This window comes from Pavona decussata, unplaced genomic scaffold (assembly GCF_977016875.1).
Source record: "Pavona decussata unplaced genomic scaffold, jaPavDecu1.1 SCAFFOLD_161, whole genome shotgun sequence".
In the NCBI taxonomy this organism is placed as follows: Eukaryota; Metazoa; Cnidaria; class Anthozoa; order Scleractinia; family Agariciidae; genus Pavona; species Pavona decussata.
In genome coordinates, this window is record NW_028145572.1 from 4405916 (window position 1) to 4429510 (window position 23595).

At 37.9% G+C, this 23595-nt stretch overlaps 2 protein-coding genes across 2 annotated transcripts; both read left to right on the forward strand.

The window, feature by feature from the left end:
• The first annotated feature begins 46 nt into the window (after positions 1-46).
• On the forward strand, positions 47-23580 carry LOC146464930 (uncharacterized). The gene is made up of 2 exons (XM_085129398.1): positions 47-5039; positions 20751-23580. Exon 1 carries the CDS (start codon positions 1197-1199, stop codon positions 1866-1868), a length of 672 nt encoding a protein of 223 aa, XP_084985524.1. The 5' UTR covers positions 47-1196; the 3' UTR covers positions 1869-5039; positions 20751-23580.
• Positions 5033-17193, forward strand: LOC146464931 (uncharacterized). Its single transcript, XM_085129397.1, has 2 exons — positions 5033-15680; positions 16119-17193. Exons 1-2 carry the CDS (start codon positions 15293-15295, stop codon positions 16517-16519), a joined length of 789 nt encoding a protein of 262 aa, XP_084985523.1. The 5' UTR covers positions 5033-15292; the 3' UTR covers positions 16520-17193.
• Positions 23581-23595: the final 15 nt, after the last annotated feature.

Consider the following 23595-nt stretch of genomic DNA (forward strand, 5'->3'; position numbering starts at 1 on the left):
TTGCAATCGAGAGTATATAGCGAACAAAGCGTAAGAGGATAAAAACAGGGATCTTTTAAAAAAATGAACTGTCTGAGCATAGCCGTAAACAATTTTAGTGCTGATAAAATAATCGGTACCACCTTTGACCAAGTTGTTAAAATCGGACCTACATTTACATTGTACAAGTTTGCTTCATTGAAATGTAAATTTTGTTCAGTGCTGTGCATTTTGTTTTGACCACACTCGTCAGTTACATAACAGATGAAAGAAAAAAAGATAATAACTTTGTTCTTAAGGCACAAACGTTTAGTGGCCGCTTTTGTATTAGTACCTTCACTATACAAGCACAAAACAATCAAAGTCAATTAAGGTCGCAGAAGGACTTTAAAGAAGTCGCAAATAGTTAAAACAAATTCATTCGTTTCTATTTCAAGGCAACAAGATATAAACAGAGTATATAGACAGAAGACCTAGAAGCGTTTTCTTCGGACGTTGTTATACCGTAAAGGTTACTTTTCAAACGCATTCATTATTCGAATGCATGTTTGTTTATTTCCCGGAGGGTCTATTATTTGCATACAATTGCACAAAACTATAGAATACTCAACAGATTTATCTTCATAACCTTTATTCCATATATTCAAACTTTTAAGCGCTATTTTAGTAAATCACTGTTGCCGACTGAAAAGTCGTCGTTCTTTTTTCACAGAAATGAACAATTGCACACTACTTGATTGTTAGTTCTACGTTAGGCAATTCAAGTACAACGGGGACAAATTGGAGTTAACTATGAGTACAGCAAAGTAGTTTGTTTTAACATAACTAAGTGGGAGAATTCGTAAAGTGCGTATTTATTTGCATTTCCTACCTATTAAGGCACTTTGAAGCAAGCAAAAAGGGTATATTAATGAGAAGGTTAAGTACATCTTAATGTATAAAGCTTTATTATTCTTTTTGTGTACAGAAGGTAATTGTTTTAAGTACAATTCATTAGCAGAGGTATTTTAAGCGGGTATACAAAACAAACACATCTTAAAATGAGATTGTTATTTATCTAAACGAAAAAGACGGTACTTTTAACAAAGATTTCTCCTTCTGGCCAGCTCCATCGCCGAGTACATTTTACCAAGGCAAAAGTATATTCTCAGAATATTCACCAGTTTCCAAAAATTCGGTTAACGTAAGCTTAGTAAGAGATCTTTCTTCTAGCCATAATGGACAACAAAAGGCCAAGTCATGTCTCCGGAAAACAAAACTTGTTGACGAGAAGGATCAACTTGTCGTATGGGTTGCTCAAGAGAGAAAGTGACCACAAAACTACGATACAAGACAATAAAGAGAAAGACGCAAGACTAATCTGGAACGGTGCTCGAGCTAAACTGACACGCCGTACCAGTGCTCCGGCTGAGTTGCCGCTAATTAAGGATGCATTACCAAAGCTGTCCATGAAACCAAGAGCGCGCACTCTTTCATTACGAGGAGAAAACAGCGAAACACACGTGAAACAGTGGAGTGCAAGTAAATCGCAAATTAATGCCAATGTTTGTCAAAATAAGAATTGTGAACACGTGTCCACCAGTTGCACCTCTGTTAAAGGTATTCACACCACAGAAAAGGATCCAGAACAAAGACCCTCATCTGGTTTGACAAACAACAGCAATTCTATAAGTATGCACGGGTTTGTTTTAACAAACAAGAACATTAGTTTGAACCCCCCAAGGCAGCTTATCAGGCGAAAATGCTTGACCCAAGAGGCGATAATATGCCACGAACTGGGCTACGCTGAGACCGAGGAAGACGCATCTAATCAGAAAAAACACATGATCGTCCGTTGGCTTAATTCAGAAGCACTCAACAGCGGCTCTCGCCCTTTTCCACAGCTATAGCACCAAGAAACTTTGTTATTCTAGGGCTTAACAACGGATGGCGAAGAGCCTTAATTCAGAATTCGAGTTCATTGTTGAACTAGCACTGGATCTTGTTTTTGGTTTGATAAATTAATAAGTATTCTTGTATAGTGTTACTTTTGAATTCCTTTTTATTGATAAATATAAAGCGTATATCAATTTCGATGAATATAGTTTTTGCGAATAGTTGGACGAAGGTAAAGGAGCATAACGCTTGATTACTTTACAGTTCATCTATTACGACGCACCGAAACGAGACACGTAACTGGCCACTCGTGTTTCAGGCTAAATCTAAAACAAACTCACATTTCAGTTGTTAAGATTCTTAGCCCTGGCATGCAATGTAAAATTGCGTCCAAATTAAATTTTAGCTGGAGTCCAGCTCATGTTTCGCCTGCCACCTGTTCGTGGTAAGTTTAGAAATTGCATGCAGTTTTTCCTTTTTTCGGCTCTTAAAAACGTAAGGAAAACGTCTGTTTAAGGTACTTAAGTATTGCGTCAAAGAAGAAGGTACTGCACCACATTGAAGGATGTCATTAGACGCGGTTGACACGAGTAGAGCAATCTCCCGAGACTCTAGCAGCAAAAAGCGCACATTTGCAGGACGTTCTTGTGTTTTTGGTATCTTGAAACCAAGTTAATGATGATGATGATAAATCAACAGAAGACGTGTTCATTTGTTCCAGTAGAACTGCTTCCTGCCATGCTGACTACTCGTATTTGCATGTAGTGTTCGTATCTGTCTCTCCCTGATTTGAAGAGACTACATGTCTAGCACCTCTTTTTTTCAAGAGGATAGATCCATGAGAAGCGAAACACACGCGACAGTTCTTCTTATAAATTATTATTACTATTATTATTATTTGGGATTTTCACAGCAATAGGTCTTGAAGCTTGTATTTACTAGGGTACCAAGTAACAAGCACTTGCCTAACAAGAATTCAAGAACTTTTCAAATAATCCTAGCTGATCCCAACAGCGCTGACTTCTGAATTAGTCCAATTGACGTGTTCACTCCAATGACATTCTTTGAGTCTTCTTGGAATGGTCCCTAATGCATCTAGTACTACCACTTCTCTTCCTGTTTCACTTTTACTCTGTCTCTTCAGGGATTGCCAAATCTATTTTGGCAGCTCTCATTTTTATTAATGATTACCAAATCTGGCCTTCTTGTCTCAATTTCGTGATTTGTCCGAATGCTGAAATCCACAACAGCTTTTTATCCTCATTTTTAGTAACACCCTCTGGGGTATATTCACACCACTTCTCTAATTAATCGAACCCGAGCTTTCCGCCCAAATCCCATGCAGTGGATTGCTCGTGCCACATCATCATCATCATCATTATTGTAGACATGAGTTCAAAAGTTTCGAATGCCATTCGTTGTAAATGTGGTAAGGTGCAACGCGTAGCCTACTACATCTAGAATATATGATTCTAGATCAGGATTCTGGCCGTTCCCACGGAAGTTATTTAATTATTTATTATTATTATCATGCGTTGTTACCCCCAATTTTCGTTTTTAATTCCAATAGTCCTTCCTTGCTAAGATCTACTCTTCCCATCTTCCCGTATAATAATAATAATAATAATAATAATAATAATAATAATAATAATAATAATAATAATAATAATAATAATAATGATGATGATGATGATGATAAATAATAATAACATTTATATCGCGTAGTTTCTATAAGAATATTCAACTGCGCCTTACATAAGATATTAAAAATAAATAAGACTCAAAATGTACTTTTCTAAAATTCAATTAAATAATCTAAACTATAAAATACATGCCATTACATAATTAAAACATAAAACTGCGTAAAAAATAACACCGTCCTTACGTTAACGTTGTGAAAAGCACTGTGCTTCTTGACGGCACCTTTTGCTTTTCTTTTCTTTTCTTTTTTTTTTTTTTACATTTTTACATTTTCTTATCCTTTCCTTTTCTATTCTGTTTGGCCCTGTTATTTTGGTGTTTTTTCTCCTTTATTCCTTTCTATTCTTAGATGATCAGACACTATCCTGTTCTTCTTTCTTTCTTTAATTTTAAAATGTCAAGAATTTTATATCTTGAAATAAATGTGATGGTATATTTCCAGCCTGGTGAATGAATGAGAATGATGTATTATTCTAGAAAGTGACACAGGCATACTCGGAAAAAAGAAATCCGAGTGCTCCTATCCTCATTTTATATCTTCTCGGGAGCCAAGGGGTTATTATTAAAAACCATTAATATGTGGGAGACGTCAACAACAGTTATTTCGTTGTGGGTAACCCTCAATATACAGTTCAACTGAAATCACGAACTTGTTGTAGCTATTGTTTGATATCGCTTACAAAAAAAAACTAGGATACGAGAATAAATTTTAATTTCTCATGATGGCTATACGTTTTAACTCTCATCTGCATGCGTTAATCTGAGATGTGATAAAAATATGACCGCGACCAATACTAGTCTTGATTGTAAAGGAGATAAAGCTTGCAATTTTATTCCGTCATAAAACTGAACAGTTTCTTCATTATTTGATGTTAAAGGATAATCTTACAGCATGAAAGCAATTTTACTGTACTTGTGGCTCCTTAAGTCACTGTTCCATAACCAATAAAAGCGACATAATGACTTGGTGATTGCGACAAATGCTGCTATAACTGCTTCTTTTAAAGATATTTGTCACAGAGAAATGACTACGAGTCTAATATAAGACGTATCACATAAGGTACTTGAAAAAACCTCTATTAGTCGAACGAACCAACGCGAATCACTCATCGGGCTCGCCTTTTTCAACTTCATCTTTCAGAGGTGAAAAAAACTAGGAAGAGAAAGTCAACAAAACGTATCTGGAAAACATGGCGACGCGATACAATTCAGTAATATTGCGTAGCTGTTGGAAAAATGCTTTAAGATATACGTCTAGGCAAAGTTGTGGGTATCAAGACTTCGAAGGCGCTCCGTCGGAGTTAATAACAAGTCTTTATCCGAAAAAGACGCGCTGAAGACAACGCATAAATGTATCCAAACTTGAAGGAATATTTGACCGCTTTAGATGGGAAGACATCTGAAGAATCAAAGAATATGAATCTTTCTCCTTCGAACACGGACCACTTCAGTCTCTGCTGGCAGCAAGCAAGACAGATTATGTGGTGAGTAAATTCAACGCAGTACTCAGTTTGTATTTACCAATGCTATTTACAGAATTTTGCGGAATACGGGTATATATTGTGTTGTCTTGATTTCACTGAAAGTTTCCTGACTTACAGCGCAAGATATGAACGTGGTCAGAATACAAATGATTAGCTCGCGCGAATTTCCTCGAAACAAAGGCAATTTTGGATAGGCTTTGTGATAGTCTCTATTCAGAGAACGTTTGTCCATAGGAGTTTTAACAGAAGTCCGCGTTGCAGGAGTATAAAAACACAACGACTTGTTTCCCGCTTAGTTATCATTTCGTAATTTATATCGCTACTGGGATTGTTGTTTCTAAACTGAAGTGCCAACTCTGCTTCGGCAAACTCAATAAAAATTGAAACGTTAAGGTTAAGCAAGAGGTTATCACATGGTTTTTATTCTATCTTTCCCGTTTTCAAAGGTTTTTTTACCTGATTTTGACGTAAAGGACGTAGGCTTCTGGGTACTATTCTTTGGCAGCTTGTACAATTCAAACCACGGCTTTGAGAAGATTTTAAGCAAATAAATACGCATGAATAATTGGTTTGTAATACTCGGTTTTACACAGGTTCAGAACATTAAAATAACTCGACGTAATGTTGCCTACAATCAGAGGTGCTCAAAAATTAATTTTTAAGTTAAATATAGCTCAGTATAACGTACAATAAGACCACTGAAGCCCAACTAAGGATTGAATTTAAGGTAGCCAAAATGTTAAAACAAAACGAAGCTTCTCAATAAAACGGCGCCGTCAGGTCATTTTCAAAATGTTTCCCTAAGTAATTCCGGTGATATTGTTCCTCCAGAGACTCTTTGATTGCGGACACAACAGAAACCTCACGTTCAAAGTATTAAATGAATGGAAAAGACAATTTCCGAATTAGCCTTTTGTGTTTAGTGCTTAAAAAATTTCTTACAGACGTAACTGTCAGTTTGTTCCTTCACAACCCTAAGACAATGTAGAAAACAAACTAACGCTATTCCCTGATTATTTGAATATATTTATTGCTTTCAAAATGCTATGGCTGAGATTTGCTTTGTTTTATTGACCAGTGCCTCCTTGCACAGCTATGGTTTGGTTTAATAATGGTAACAGAAGACCGTATATTTTATATGATGGATTTAAAATTCTTCTGTTAACAAGCAAGCAATTGTCTCAGCTACTTTATTTAGCGATAAGTTACAAAGAATCTTAAGAAAGAATTCCATAAAGGACAGATGTGAAGAGCGAACCCTTGCGTTTTTTTTCCGCTTATGTTGGCCACTCAAACTGATGGCAGTAGAAAATTTGAGCCGCTCTCAGTGTTCTGCTGCACGATTAACTCCTATCTTGTGTGTTACTTTGCCTTTAAGACAAAAAGATGAATGAAAAAAAAATTACCCCCAACAAGGGTATTGAGTGAGAGATATGACTATTGAAGGCCATCCTTCGAGGGTCAAAGCAGGTGAATTAAGGTTCCATAATTGTTGTTCCCAGTTTCCACTAAATGTTCAACTTTACCCATATTTTAATAATAGACAACTGAAGGTTCTACTTTATTTTGCTACAGTTTTTATGAGCTGATCGTTTGTATGTATACAGAGAGAAGAAATGACACCAGTAAGAACGCCATTCAAAAAAAGAACAATGTAGTTCAGCAGGTGGCAGCCACTTACACCTCACCGGCGGCACGGTGTTTATCTTTACAGAATGAACAAAACTAGTGGACGAATTTTCTAATTTCACCTTCTAACCCTTGAAACTCGTACAGTAATACTGAACAGAACCGGTCTGTATACCTCATTAGGACTGTCACACCTTAGCAGCTCACGCAAAGATAGTCAATAACACCAAAGGAAAGCCGACTGCTAAGATTATTTCATTTGAATGCTCACACTTAAGTTTTTTTTCTAGAGACTTTAAGGTACTTAGAACTTCATTTTCGTTCTAATTGCTTTGCGAAACCATAAGATGAAAACTTGTGGAATTGAAAACTGATTTCTAACCTTAGAACCAGTCAGGTAGTAGAGAATTAAAGTAGGAATTAACGCTGGTTTAACAGAAATATTTTCCCAGCCGTTTAGAGAAGCACGTTCACCGAATATTACCATAAACGGCCTTGCTAGATCCTGACTGGAAATTGTTGTGCATCTAAAATTTTACCAATACCTATCCTTGGGGCTGCCAGTTTTTATGCTGTATTTTTCGAGCGCCTTTGAAAACTATATATGTTTGTTTGACATGAGTTAACAAGATTAAATTCACCCTTCAGCTCGAGAGAAAAAAGAAGGGAAAGTCCTGCAGCAAATTTTGAGCATTTAAATGATGTTACTTTTATTAGTCGAGTTTACTTTCAATTACACGGAGCGAAGAAAAAGAGACGCTGTTAGGCTATCCTCTCTTTCACTCGAAGACGCCAGGGTCAAGCTAGGAGAGCAAACTTTTAATTATTTTCACTTCAAATTACCATTCATATTTTGTATTCTTCACAGGAGAAATCACATCATTAATCTTAGCGGCCTGCAAGAATCCAATTTAAATTAAACCCACAAGGCACTCAATCAAGCAGTCGACGTAATCTGAACAAATTTCGCTATGGTTTATGACTAAACAAGCAATAGAGACCGACTTTTAATTGGGAATTGACATGAAAGATAAGAAAAACGAAAGGCAATTAACAAAATATTGTGTCAACCACGCCATTGAAACCCGAGACCGCATAGGAAAAAGAAAACACTTAATACAAAGTATTTTAGAATACCTGAAGGGTCGAAAATTGAATACGTTTCTTATAACCCGGCAATCGATTTACACAAACAATACTTAGAGAGACACCCGATAGAGGGATTGCTTTCGGTTAATTAAACTAAGCTACCTTCACAGCCAGCTGCGCTGAGGAATAAAAAGAGTGCCATAAATTACAATATGAAAGGAGGAAATTGATAAGAGGTAGTTAAACAGTCAGTGTGCGGCTTAACGTCCGACTCCGTATTCAATTCAACAGCAATAAAACTTCCATTAACTGTAGGAAGTTTTGGAACCTCTCACGTTTGAATTATAGATAACTGCCGTTTTATGGAGCTTTAATTCATTGCAAAAAGGAGGGCATAAATCATTTAATTTTAGTGTCAGTTTCGGCATTATTTATGACCTATTAGAAAAAGCGCAATCATAAAATTTAAAAGTGGGTTTAAATCTCCAAAAATTATCCCTGGTGTAAGTGACGCTTTCAGGATCGCTTTTTATTTTATTGTCAAAAATGAACGGTGTAAAAATTTAGTAATGAAAGTCTTGAAGTTCTGAACGAAAGTTTGGAGTTTTAACTGAAATCAGCGGGACTGCTATGTATGTTTATCAAGTCTTTACATTAAACAGCGAAATCCTAAATGAAACCTTCCTCGCCTGCACGTTAATAAATTACATTTGGATATAAGTTAGAGTACTTAGCGAGATATCCTTCTAAACTGATCGGCACATATTCATTTTGAAAAATCATTTGAAAACGTAGGAAACACCTACGATTTAAAAGAGAAAATAATCCTGAGTATGGATTGTGTTAGCAAAATTGTCCGATTGTTGTTAGGATCGAGTGCGTGAGCTGGTCAACAAAATATCGGTATATCTGTATTTTTCTGAGTCATACATAGCTAGCAAGCAAGTTTATTTTGTAGCTAGCGTACGAATAGTTAACAATTTTGCAGTCGTATTATCGATGTGGTATCGATTATAAATTCAAAGACGTTCGACCGGACCAAACTATCAGATAACAGTAAGATAAACCATTATAGTTAGATGAAAGCTGTTATGACCTAGTTTCAGAAGAAATCTAATGCTTCTTATTTTAATCTAAACTTCTTTGTTTTTACTTTCGTTATCTTTGCGCAGTGTTTGAGTTTTGGAAAATAAAAACCGAGACAATTTATCCCGCACTGAAAGTGAAGGTGACAAGAGTTCCCCGCTTGCCGTAACACATGCGGCAGTGTACCCCTGTCATTGCACTGTTTATTGGCATAAAAAGCTCCATTTTTCGACTGGGAGCCTTATGCATTTCTTAGTTTTTGTGGGTGACGTTATGCATTCAACAGTGCGGAAACTTTACCGCCCAATTTTGATAGATTTTGGCGAATTCGAAACTCCACGAAAAGAAAAGACATCCAAGTATAAACATTAAATAGGACAGCAAAGGTTGGTTGAGTCTTTCATTCCCTAAGGTTAAAGTGGCAAATCGTGCAGCATACTAAACAATACCACCGGGAAAGTACAGCTGAGCGGCATTGATTTGAATGGGTACGCTTCAGGTTTTATCGACACAATCAAAAGTCAGAGTCAACAGCGTAGCTATCAGCACCACAGAAAAGTACTGTTCGACACTGAGCTTACATTTGAACGGTCTCACTTTAGGACTTCATCTACACAATGGAAAGTTAAAACAACTTGTACAACATATTAAGCAACTGATAGAACAGGAAAGTACCGCTCAACATCCTTCATTTCAGGTGATAAAACTTAGGGATTTTATATGAAATACTTTGGCAAACACTAAAACCCCCTTTACAAGAAAGTACTGTTCAATAGCCTTCTTTGGATGGTCACAACTAAGAATTTCATCAACAAGTTAGATTCACCTTGTAAAGAATAATAAACAGGAATACACCATAGGAAAAAACGTTTCGTGTAAATTGGTCCCACTTTAGGATTTCAGAAGTTAGAGTCACGTTGTATCATGTAAACAATATGACTGGAAAGTGCTGCTCAAAAGCTTTCCGCATTTTAATGGTCCTACTCGAGGATTTAATCCACAAACTCTACGGACAAAACGTTAGTTACACGGTATGATGATAATCCAGTACGACAACAAAGTACATCTCAACACTTGAATGGGTACACTTTAATTGGGGCTTCATCTAAAAAGTGTGAAGTTAGGACCACCATGTACATGCAGAGTAATAAACAAAACTACAGAAAAGTCTGTTCGACAGCCTTCACTCGAATAATTCACTTTGGAACTCCTTCAAATCACATTAATTCATTCAAGGTTTGAAGTATGTGTGTGGACAAAAATTCAGTCAGCTTTAAAAGTTGTTACTACAAGTCACTTTTTCCCTGTTTACCTCTCTTTTTTTCTCTTTATTTTCGCAAACTGTCATTCTCCAAACTGTTTGTATCTTTGTTTTGTCAATCAAACCATAAGACATAAAAACAACTGCTGGGGAATTCAAAGCGTTTTTTATAGAACTGAAAGTCAATTGTCAGCTAGCTGGGTTCACTTACTCAGTTTACTCAGCAAGAGATTTGTTTTAATCAGCGAAATTCCTGCTACGTGAGGCAAAGGTTCACTTTCTTCTCCCGGAGCTTTTTCTTTTTTCTTTTCTCAAAGTATGCGTAAATCATTTTTTGCACTTTCTTCGGAAAATGAAATAAAGTGAATGAAGGACAATTAGTTTATGACCTTACTTGTTTTCCGTTGCTTTTAAACGCCGTCGTCGGTGCCTTTTAAGGCTTTGGAATAGCACTTTAAGACGGAAAATTAACAAATCACGGCTTAAGTGGTGATATAGTGTTGTAAGAAAAGGGCACATCTGTTTTACAGAGAGAGGCCATAGAAAAAAGATGACTCTTTAATAGCGAGTCTGTTCCACTCTGTAATTTGGAGGAGTAGAAAGTACTTTTTGACTGTAATTATGCTTGCCATTAATTGTCTTCTTAAAATTTTTCGTTTAAGAGTATTTTGAACTTGTTAGTCTAAGGAAAGTAATGGTTTTAAAAATATAATAAAATACGTATCTTACCTAACGAAAACCGCTTCTTCAAGAATCTATCAAAACTTAACACACTCTTGCGAAACTCGAGGCCGACAATCCGTTCGGGCACAGATGTACTCACGGATACGAGATTTATCGTACGAACAGGAGTAAAAGAAAATTGGAAAATATTTCGTGATAATTTTGTTTTACAAAGGAAACCATATTAGATTTCAAGTCTACCAGAAGCGCCAAAAAATAGTCAAATCTTCTTTATCTCCAGTGCGGTGTTAAGTTGTTATCCAAATAGTGCGGTCAGTGTTATAGACATCAGCAGTTTGATTTTAAACAGGGTCACCTAACGACAAACTTCAAGCGAAGGACTTGAAATGTCTTTCTTTTGCTATTCCATATAACCTCTGAAACATTTTTACATATTCGGATTCATTTTAGCTGATACTGAAACAAAAGATTCGGGCCGGGCCACAGAATTTTAACAACCGGCTTTACAAGGTGCTTCTGCCTTTTTGAAAATTCCGGCCCGTCTTTTTACGAGCCCAGAACATTTTCCTCTTCTCGAGAACAAAAGCTTTTAATTTTCACATATCTTGAAAGCTCGACGTGACAGTTCACTACAGAAAACGTTTGGTTTTTCATCGAAAATCGGTGATTAGGGTATTAATTTTCAAATAGTTATTTCATAGAGAAGAAACGTTGCGCGCCCGCCACAACTTTTTATTATAAAACGTGAGCAGCGTCTTCTGTATTCAGCATGTCTCAAATATAGAAATTCACCGACATGCAAAATAACCGAGATCGCAGTAATGAAGAGCTCCAAGCCTGAAAATATTACAAAACATTCAAAACGAGACCAGTTTGAAGTACGCAACAGCGCAGAGAAAAAAATTAATCCAAAACGAAGTAATAAGACAACTGATCACCATTTGATAAAATCTCCCAGAACTTTGAGCTCAATAAAACTTTAACATATAACAATCATAAGAATTATAACAATTAATAACAACTGTTTTGGCCATGAAACTCACTACACTTCACTACATGATTTAGTTGACTTACATCACGTCTCTGAAAACGTTAACCTTGATGGTAACAATAATGGTCAATAATTTGACCGAGTTCAATTCCAACTGGGCCATGCACGATTTACCGGTGAAATTTACGTTAACCTACTCAGAACTGAAAACATTGTAAAAAGCAAAACTATCGCTCTTTATAAAACATAGACGTATATGTTACTGTAACAAAGCTGTTGTTGATAATGTTTCTTTTTACCTTTTTGCGAAAAATCTGAAAAGCGACAACAATAAAGATTACCCAGAAAAGAACCTCTCGAGTTATTATTCGTGTTTTGTCTTATCTCCTTCTTTGAGAAAGCGGACAGTTGAGCTCTTTAAGAAGTATTTCAAGAAGAATTTTAAAGCAATTTGGCAATGTACATCCAGTTAAATGCCTTAAATGAAGCATTTTTTTGTAGCCAGTCTTTGTCTGAACCTAAAGCAATACAATCTTTCCATCTTTCATTTTGTGGCCTTACTTGACAAACTCTTTATCAGTTCAGGTACACCTTAACTGGTAATTTCTTGAAGCAACCAAGCATAACCTTGTTGTACGGTCTGATAACTCTTTGCCATGTAATGTCACGTTTGCAAGCCGTGAGCGTCATAACAACTTGTTAAACTCAACCGTTACTACCTGTTTGCGATCACACGAAATGCTGTTTCTTAGAAAGGAGAACAAACCCGGTCAAGTCCCCACGAAAAGCGATAGATTCAGTATTTAATAAAATCTAGAAACTTTAATCACTGCTTCAGATTTTGCCAGGGCTTCATGTATAACGATAGTGAATTCCTGGAGTGTTTTAAACTTAAAAGCCTTTATATTTCATCGTTTCTGCAATCTTTTTACGACAAAGGTCTTCATTTCTAAAACGTTTTCATGTATATGCATAACAAAGGCAGGTTAAACCCAACCCCCGCAGAGCAATCCAAAGACCATTTTTGGTCGCTAGTCGGAATCAACTAACACAACAATCGTTTTCAAGAAGAAGAAAAATTGCCTTAACTCGACTGAAGCTGGCAAGGTGATTTAATAGCTCGTGGTAATTTTCTAGCGCTTTTTTCTTTCAGAAGATTGGGTGAAGTATTTACAGCTCCAATGCCTAGAGGTTAATTTGCTTAACAAATATGTGATATTTGCTAAGTGTATTGTTTGGTCAATTGGAGGGAGGAGATGTTAGCAGGAACAGAACAAGCTGAGATTAATATTGAAATGCTGCTGTAAGCTCGTCTTAGCGCCCTTTGATCTGCCTCACACTAAATTTCCGGTACGCTTCAAAATGAAAGGCAATGTGGCACCAAAGCAAAGAGCGTCTTTCTTTCTTCTTTCTTTTCCACAAAGAGCTACATTCTTTTGTTTGAAGAATCTGAACACAAGAAAACAACACTATCAAGCTTTCTTGAAATTTACTAATTTACATTTTTACAGCTGACAAGTGACGCGCCAAAATATCTAGCCATCAGCATATTGAAATCAAGCGGTGATGGGAAAAACCCGGCTCGTCGGTGAAACGATAATATCAGGAGAATCTCTTCAAATATTTCTCAAACCCTGTATTTTCTGGTTTTAAATAACCACACCTTCTTCTTCTCCTTGTTGAGGTTGTTGTCGCCTAATGTTATAAAAATAAATTATCAAATATGAAAATTACTTGAATAGAGGTCGCAATCAATAAAATGACTGTTTTTGGACACCTGCTCGGCAGGTATATTTACTAAAAGGCCCTTCGACAAATTACTAGTACCTCAACAAAATTTCAACCTGAACATCAACTTTCGTATCGTGTTCAGCGCTAAAGCAAACTGAAACTTGGTTTTCTCATCAGTAAATAAAGCCTTCCTGAAGAATGTGGATATTATAAGGAAATTTAAAGAGATTTACAGTTTTATTATGCAAGCTGTGTTATAAATTAAGGACATGACACGTTAATTCTGTCAAAGCTTTTCAACTGTTTATATTCCGGATGCAAAGTTTGAAAAAAATAAAGAACACTAGGAAAAGAGTGTTAGATGTCTTGATTTCTTAAAGCGTTTCAGGCAGTTAGCAGAGTGCCTCCGCCATTTTGTATAATCAATTAAAAGTTCGTGTTGATGTAAGACTAAGAGAACTCATTTGCTGTTCCGGCAAAGAGCTAAATGGGCGCATTCAGTGTTAAATCGCGAAAAATTGGACATAACTTTTCTTTTTCTGTCAAGGTTACATTTCCATCTTGTTTTCACTTTTCATTCAGTAAAAGATTTTCATTAGTCTAATATAGGCTTCATTGTTATTTGTCTTTATTCTTCATTGGCATGGGAGGCCCTTTGTTAACACCTTCAAACAAATCAGAGCAAAATTATGTTGAACTCGACAAGTGAGCGTTGATTAACGCGCAAGCAAAATACGATTTACGAGTTTGCTTTTATCAACAAAACCCGCCTAAGAACCACAGCTGGTGTAGGTCCTACTTTTAATTTCTTATCTCTAGCAATTTTATCAATTGGCGAATTTACCACAGTTTGAACAAAATTAAACCTCTTTACAAATTAAAGCATGAAAATGTTTTGACACTGCTTATTGCATTCAACAGAGCAGTCGCAAACGAAATAGTTCAGGGTTCGCACCCTCAATCGGCTTAACTCAGAGCAAATTGTACATCTCGCTCGATAAAAGAGCGTGTTTGTCTTCCGGAAAGCCCGCAAGCGAGGGATATAAAAAAGGTCCGAACTTTATCAATGTTTATGTGAGGCAGATGTTAAACGCAGGAAGTACTCTTTCGCGAACAAAACACACAGTGTCGTTAAACAATTCGAAATCTCAGCAAGATTCTATTAATAAGGGACTGCTTATTTCATATTTGTAAAACTACACCGAAATTCAGAGTTTTTCGAGTCAAGTTGGTCAACCAGTCTTCCTGCAATGATAAATGACCGGCTACCAATTGCGCTCTTTTTGTTAACTTAGAAGCAACCCGACATGAACTCATACTATTCAACTGGAAATTATTACTGCAGTTTGATATATTCCAATACTAAATGCGACAAAAAAATGAATATTGCCTTTTTTTGTTTACCGCGTTCTTTGACCCCGATTTAAAAGATTCGGAAAAAGCATTGTCCTAATTTCGCCGCATCAGGTGCACAAAGCTACCGAAGCGGTTTTTCGCTAGTTTTTAATCTCGCGCCAAGCGCACCTTTCTATATTTTATTCTTCCTAGAATCTGGCACTCGAATCTCCTAAAAACGCCTATTGGCACACAAGGTACAGTATTGAGGCTTTTACGTTAATTAAGGCCTTTTCAATACTTAATAATGCGTTTACAAGACGTTTCAACCCAGGTGACATACGTCACGCTTGTCTGGCGTTCTACATTATTTATAATACAAAAAACAAATTTATAAATACCCTCGGCGCACTCAGCTCAGAGGCTTATCTTTTCGTAAGCGCAACGATGACAAACGGTGCGATGCAGTCGCCGAATTATCCGTTCTTTGGCAGCAACCTGCAAGGGAAAGAGACTGGCTCGCATGGCCAGCAGTTGGATTTTCCCTATTCTCCTTGCCGAATGCAGTCACCAAATTATTATAATCAGTCGCCGCTACCAAATTTCATGTCACCCATGCCGCAGGGAAACCTCGGTCAAGTGAATGGATACACCGCCGAGCCGTCCTCGTACGCCAACATGCCAATTTCTGGACAGAACGGAGGGTCGATTCCCATCGATCATCAAAGCTACTACTCGCCTCAAGAAGCCGGCCAGAACTGTTCGTTCCATCAATATGCCTGGCTGAAAAGCACTTCTTCACCGGAAAATTGGTGGCACAACTCAACTGCAGCAGGTTAGTACAACACAACTTCCTCTTTCGCGCTATGCACGCACGCTAACCAATTTGCCGGTCTCGCTCGCGCAAGCTACAAAGTCCTTGTTGTAGTGAACTCTCGCGTTCAGTTCAGACTCTGCGAAATGTTTGTCACATAACAAACAACTTATGCGGTTTACAAGCATTAACTCGGCATTAGTTTGACTAATTGTTAAAAATTTGTCCTCGGACGACAATCTATGACCACACGGACGATATTTACAGGCTCCTAACGCTACGATATTTAACTACTGTCGATACTTGACGCGCCATAAAACTGTACTTAATAAGCGATCGCCATTAGTCAGCATTTAACCGTGATTTAACAAGAAGATTGGGCCATTTTATAGCAAAAAAATTTGCTTGGTAGTTTAGAAACTCGGTCCTAACAGTTTTACTTTGTCGTTACGCTTATAGGAAACCCTGCGTGGAACAGCAGAGGAACAGAAGGAAAGCGCAAGAGAACAGCGTACACTCGCAAGCAGCTACTCGAGTTAGAGAAGGAATTCCATTTTAATCATTTTCTAACGAAAGAGAGAAGAGCTGAGATGGCGTCCCAGTTAAATCTCACCGAAAGGCAAGTCAAAATCTGGTTTCAAAACCGAAGAATGAAATGGAAGAAGACAAATTCGCAAGCAATGAGCAAGAACACGAAGCCATCTACAGGTTCACAAAATTCAAACGCGGCTGCAGTACAAGATCTTCACATTGCTAATCCAGTATCACAGCCGTTGAACACAACACCTATAAACTCACAAACGTCCTTGGACAATCCTGCCGTTCCTAGTTGTTTAGGCTACCGAAGCCATCAAAGTTAAGAAACTTTAATTTCTCACGTGTGCTCAGTTATCCGTTCACAATTCATGATCGAAATTTTATTACAAAAGTCAACCGCATTTAACGCTAGTATAAATAATTTTTCCCTTGATCATAAGAGAGATTTTATTAAGAGATGCAATTTTATCAACTTGATTTTCAAGATGTATTTACCCAGAAAAGAATCGGAATATTTAGTGTAGAAGGTTGACTTGCTAAAGTCTCTCATTAGCAAGGAAGATCACAAGCGAATCGCTGTTCTCACTGACGACGATATAACGTCACGAAACATGTCGGTAGCTGCTCCGCGTTCCTCTGTACATAGAAACAAAATTATAAGAAGATATGTGCTGTAAATAGAACTTCCGTTTAGCCGTATTTCCATCTCTCCTTGTAGTTTTGACAACTACTGACCTGACTAAAGTGATTTCGTTTTCCTGAATTTTAAGAGACTTCAACATACTTACTATTTATGCAAGAATGATTCTTACAGACAGCTACCCTCGAAAAAGGGAATGCACTTATTTACGTTGGATAAGTTTCAAATCGCTTTTAAAAGATCAACACATTTATTTAATTTCTAAACGGTACACAGTTTTAGCCAGTTTGTCCTTCGAAACAATCCCTCTATTTGTGTATGTTGTGTAAAGATTCAATAAAATTTTCTGTGTCAATATTTGTCGAGCAATTAGACACGAGTCAACAAGAATTCGCTGTAGTCGTACTTATATCAGAGAAATCATGGTATAAGATCCCGGACGAGATGCTAACCGCTTTCTTTTAAAATAAAAAAATTAACATTCCGTGGTGACGGGACAACAGCGAAAATTACAGAATTAGAACAAAACTCCACCTCCTGTCACTAGCTGTTTTGAACATTTTGCTGTCTTAAATTGTCAGTTTAGAGGTCAGTGTGGTTTTATAGTTGAATATCTACCTCGGGGAATTTAAAACAGGATATTGTATATGGTGCAGAGTGGCCCGTGATCGCTTGTGTTGCTGCTAATCAGTGCCGTTGGATCAAGCAGGAGTTGACGCGAAACAAAAGTGCAAATTTGAACTACTTAGGGCCTTTTGAAAAGGTCGTAAAAGGGAGGCGTTAAATTGGAGCAAACGTGAAAGGTTCTGACAATAGGTGAGAAAATAACAGATAATAAAACAATGGACAGGGCAACGGAACAAGCCAATGCTAAAAGCCCTAAAAGTCTAACCAGCGCGCTAACAATCGAACTCATTGAGATCTTTCTAGTATCGTGGGATTACAAGATCGGTTTGGCTTTAGCGCGACTCTCATAGGATTGATGAAACACACACCGGAAGAAAGCAGTCTAACAGGGCTTCAAAACATAAATCCATCTTCCCTAAGATTTGAAGTTTTTCGGTTCTTTATTTCACTCAAGCAATAAAAGAGCTCTTTCCCGCTGGGATTCCCGCCTTCTCATTGAGTATTTAGCACCTGGTGCAAAGCAGAGGTGAGGTTTTCTTCCTGTGTTTAATACTAAGTTCGTTTATACCGTACAGCACTCGGACGTAGCACATTGTTCGATGTAAAGCACAAAAGACGCGAGAAATTCGCCACCGGAACCCATCACTTACAACATAAAACGAACTAATGTTTTTCATGAATAAAACTATAAGCTGCCTTTACACAAAGCCTGGTATTTTACAGAGTCTAAAAGCTTTGCATTTAACAATTTGAATAGCTTTTGACGCTCCTTCCGTGCCAAGTATATAGAGCTGTTAGCAACAGCTAGTGTGCGCTGTTAATGAACGCTATAGAAACACTGCAACTCTCAATTTAATTGAACTGCACTTTTTACTCGGGAAAAAAGGTGGGTATGGAGAAAGAAAGCTAAAAACGTACGCGATATTTCCTTTATTTCTGCTTGTTACACTTAGGAAAAAAATAATGATAAAAAAATAGAATGATTACTGGTGAAGCTTTCAGCAATGTATTAGCTAAACTAAACAGGTGCGGTCAGCAGAAAAACTTCGAATACCCCAGGACACATTATGTGATAGAGCACTCCGTCAATTTGAGATCCACCTCAAAGTTGAACTATCCAACATAAATTAGAATATTCTTTATCGCAATTGACAAGACTCGCATATATTGTCCATTCCCAGTTACAATAAATAACATTTTCACCGACTTTATATTAGATTACAGAGAAAATTTTTTTTATATAGTAATAGGAGTACAACGGAGTTTCTTCTAGTCGCACGTGGTTTATTCTATTCAATTCACTTAAAGATACATCTTTGAAATGGGCAGGTCAAACTGCCAAACGCAGCCATTAAATTCGCTTCGAGAATTTACCGTTTAAATTTGTAGCCAATCCCTGGAAAGTTTTTACGGCTAGAAGCAAGAAATTTGGGCAATCTCTATCAAACCGAAGCCTGGGAAACAAAGGGATTTTTCCCTTTAACCAGTCCTCATAAGAATTGACATTTCATTGGCAATGAGGGAAAAACATCTATGACATTAAAAAAGCTGTCGTCTGGTTTAGGGTAATTATGCACAACTGACTGATGGAACGAGACTCTAAATATTTCTATACTTTGAAGTTTGACCGGCTTATGTTGCCATGTTTCTACCAAGTTTACAATAAACAGTTACCCGAGAGTCAATATTATGCCACAAGTGCGTTACGTTACACACGAGCTAGCCGTACTCGCCATTTATGCATATTGTGGACAAAAGTTTGACTTAAGCATGGAAATTTTTCCCACCTGTAAATACTAAACAATCTTTAATCTAGAGTGTTAACCCGTGCCAAGAATTAATGCCAACATTTTCTCAGTGTTGTGTTTTAAGGTTGCTGATATTGAAACCAATTGTTATATGCTGGTGCAAGTGGAAAAAAAAAAAAATGAAGCGCCAAGATGGCGTACTTCTAGTAGCACAAATACAGCGCTATCAGTAGCTAACAGGTCAGAAGTCCAGCGCCAAACAATATTAGTTACTGTCTGGTAGAATTTGTGGCGCTCTTCAAAATACAATTTCCCTCTAAATGAAAAAGCTATATCTTCTGGCTGACCCCAGTCACTAAGAAGAAAAACTCTTGTCAATTTTTTTATTCAAGGGTCAAAACAAAAGTAATGCTATATAGTTTTAAGTTTCATGTCAGTGGGTCAGAAATCCTTACAGTGTGAGCAGTGTGGAAGCTCTCCAATTAAACATCCATATTGCGCTGTTTGCGTTTATAATATCTCTCAAAACAAAAATTTAACTTGCAAACACTGCATTGACAGAGAAATGGTGAAGTGATCAGGACTATATGTTTACCGTGCTAAAACTGTTGGCCATTGTTTGCTAATGGATGAACACAAAGCTACCTAAAGTGCAGCCCCTCCTCCAATTCACCTTCTCAAAATAATGGTAAAAATTTAACGGTTTGAACATTGAACCTTGCGTTCATGATTTGAATATTTTTCCAAGTTTTGTTTCAGTTCGTCCGTACCGCATTTTTTAAACTTCCTGTGCAATTATTCAAACTTAGAGTTGCTAAGCTCCAACAAAAACAAGCAGTGTTTTGACCGAGTTTTACCAGTACCGGCTGGACGACATAATCTGTCTGATTTGTGAAGACAACACTAACTCGGCTACGGCAAAATTGGCAGCAAAACAACTGCATAGGCTCTTCACTGTAGAGAGAAGAATCTTTGGGTATTATTCCGGCTATTCAGATTTGTAGCTAAGGAAGTTAAAAGCCATGCATTTTAAACGTGGTTTGACGGAAAAGCTTTCCCCGGGGCATCCACGTGCACGTAGCTAATTTACATACGCTACAAAAATGTTTTAGCCACTCAAGCGCACATCCGTTTGTAATCAAACTTTTACACTTAAGTAAAAGAACTTGAAAATCCGGCCCTCAAAACGCAGCAAAACACACACTGAATATAAACACTGCCGTTTTTAGAAGAAAGCGATCTGAGTAGTTGACGTTGGTTTGAGAGCTATTTCTGGGTATGACGAGTTCTTAAGTGTGTAGCGTGAGTAACGCCTGACGAAGCGAATTTGCAAATTTAGCTAAGGGGGTGCTTGATATTTTTACACTTTGGCCGCAGAGACACACGGTTGCATGGCTGAATGGAAGTTTCAAGGACGTGCGTCATCAAGCAAACCTATACTCACGCAAACTTTACGAATTCGTTTTCATTTGCCAAAAACTCGCGCCAGTTGTTTACTCTTTACTTTACTTTAACTTTTCTTATCTTGTTTGTTTACAGAATTTGTCTTGTAACAGTGCTGGATGATTTTCCCTGGCCCACAACCCGTGTGGTAGTTTAAGCTAAACGATATTTTTAGCTCGTTCGTTTGCATTGCCTGAAGGCGTCCTTATCGAGGGTTAGGAACAGACACAGAACAGTTTTGGGCAGTCACGGAATCATACTCTAACTAGGTAAATACGCTGAGATTTGTCTCAATAAAACACAATTTCAAAATCGTCTCGTTTTTCTTGGCTACTCCTGATTCCTCCTGTCGCAGTATTAATGTTTAACATACTTTTGCTGGTGCGTTAGTCAACCCGCTCACAGTGGTAGAAGAGGCCAATATTTCCATCGGATATTGTGCTCCGGTTGCAAAGCCTCTTGAACTAATGGAACCAGTACCGTTTCTCGTTTCTCAAGCGGTGTGAAGCGGGGTTCATTAAGCAATCGATATCAGAGAAAAATGCCAGGTCACGGTAGGCTTTCTTTTCAACCCGGTGCGGCGTATTTAGGTTACTGTTAAAAGAGAAGAAGTGCCTTTTGTCTGTCTCTACGCTTCTGATAGACAAATTAAGGCGGTGAAAGAACTTACAAAACTAAGCCTGTAACAATAAAACTGATATCCTACCTTTACATTTACCACCCCCCCCCCCCTCCCTCCTCTTATACCAGTAAAATTTACCTCCGAAAGCGGCTTTAGAGGAAAGGCAAGAAATGGAATGGTGAATGTGGTTCCAGACTGCTTGACTACCGACAAACGCCAACAGACCAACAATTTACCCCCACCAACACCCGAATCACGGATTTACACAAATATAATGTCTGTTTCCAAGTTTTGCCCCGAACAACATGCGGCGCGACTTCGAACCTTGGCCTTGGGTAACTCAATTTTCAGGAATTCCAAAGATTGCAATTTAAAGGCGAATTTATAACTGACTAAAGTGATACTTGTATTCTTTGCTTTCTCTCGGTGAGCTAATGTCAAAGGATCTATGACAAATACGAATATCGCCGAGTATTAATTTTAGTGAAAAAGGCAACGTAACCTTGGCTGTCTAACGTGCATTCAGCCTGCTTTAAAAACACAGCTAAAGTGTGCTTTGTTTGATAGTCAAGAATGTCCTTTGGTTATATTTATAAGCTAAAAACACACTACTCGAGAAGAATATCAAATAATTGGTTATCAGATTTGTGGCTCTTATAATACAGCCTTGCTGTTGAATGGCTCTTGTGCCGACAGCTCTTGACTTTTGACCTATGCTTATCGAGAAGTTTGTTGAGCACGAAACCCAGTGAAGCACCATATACCGTGCAAATGAATCAAGATATTAGTGCGCTCTTACTGACTGCTTACTGAAGATCCCTGCATCAGGCAGCTAATATCACACCCAGATTTTGCCCTTTGTGACAGTGGCACATCTGGACACTGGATGGTCAACTTGTCAATTAACTCTTCCACGAGCAAACATATGGGAAAAATTACCAGTTCGTTCTACAGCATGATAACCCGTCCCTGGAAAAAAAACTAGGAATATGACTAAGGGTTTCAACAACAGACCATAGAACGTCAGAATCAATTAGACAATCAGAATGGATGTGTTTATCTATCCTTTTTCTTCCCTTACTTAAACGCCTCCTATTGGCCCAGTGTTGCCAGACCCTTAACCAGGGTGCAGGGACGGGAAGAGGTTGCAGTTCTGTGCGCCGTGCCGCTGACAGTTTTATATAGCCCCCCTCCGTGGGGGGGGGGGGGGGGGAAGTATTTCTTGGGATTTTTGGTGGGGGTGTACTCGTACACCAAACCCAAGCTTTCTTTCGGACGAAAACATATACATTTCCAACGCCCGTTTGGCGAGTGCTGAGTTCATGCCGATGATCTTCGATTATGAAAATGAACCGAGACTTGGGTCGACAAAACAAATGAGCAGGTAGAATGGTAAGGAAAAAAAAAAAATTCGAATAATCTCGTAGCCAGATATCTCAATGAAATCGGGTTAAATTCGATAGTACGCCTCTTTTCACTGGATACTTTGGAAACGACCTGGCTCATTCTACTCTTCCCTGTGAGTACATTTATAACACGGTCGGTAGGTCATGTGACTTCGCAGCCTCCTACGCAGATGTTCTGCGGCTGCCAAGGAGGCTGGCAACTTCGAGGCTGGCATATAAAATTTGCGTGCGCAAGAGAGTGCTTGTATTGCCTTCGAACATTTAATTAGTTTAATGTTACAGCAAAAGCCATCAAACTCTGTGATTTTCATAAAATTTATCTTGTGGCAATTCGTTGTAACATGTTGTTCACGTAACTTTCCGCGGCGTCAGCATTTTAACGGAAAGTGTTTGGAAAAGGAATGAAGTAGCGTTGCACGTGAAGAACTATTTTTGACGTGTTTTTGATAATCATGATTTTGTAATTGTTTCCTTCAAGTTACCAGATCTAGCTCGGACTGCAAGTTTCATGTAGGTTGGTAGCCGCAACTCTACTCTGCAGTGCAATCAGTTTTAGTGGGGAAACGCGAAAGTTAGTCTTGTGTGGTGATAAATGACGAAAGATGGAAAGTTTTAAGCTCGGTAGGAAATCAAATGCATCACAAATACATTTCTAGAAATTCCATTGGCAATCTCCAGGGTTCCTCAGACTAGATCCAAAAAAATGGGTACGGCACCTCCAAATTACGGTACCGTGACCAATTTACCCATGCTTATCTCCCAGAAGTAGTCTCGGCACCCCTAAAATATCGGGAGCTGGTGCCTTTTTCATCTTAGGATCGTTACCTTAATTCCATGTTGGAAATTAGAACTACTGTGCCAGAAATTCGACGGCACCGCACCGAATTTAGCGGATGACGTGCGTGTAAATGGG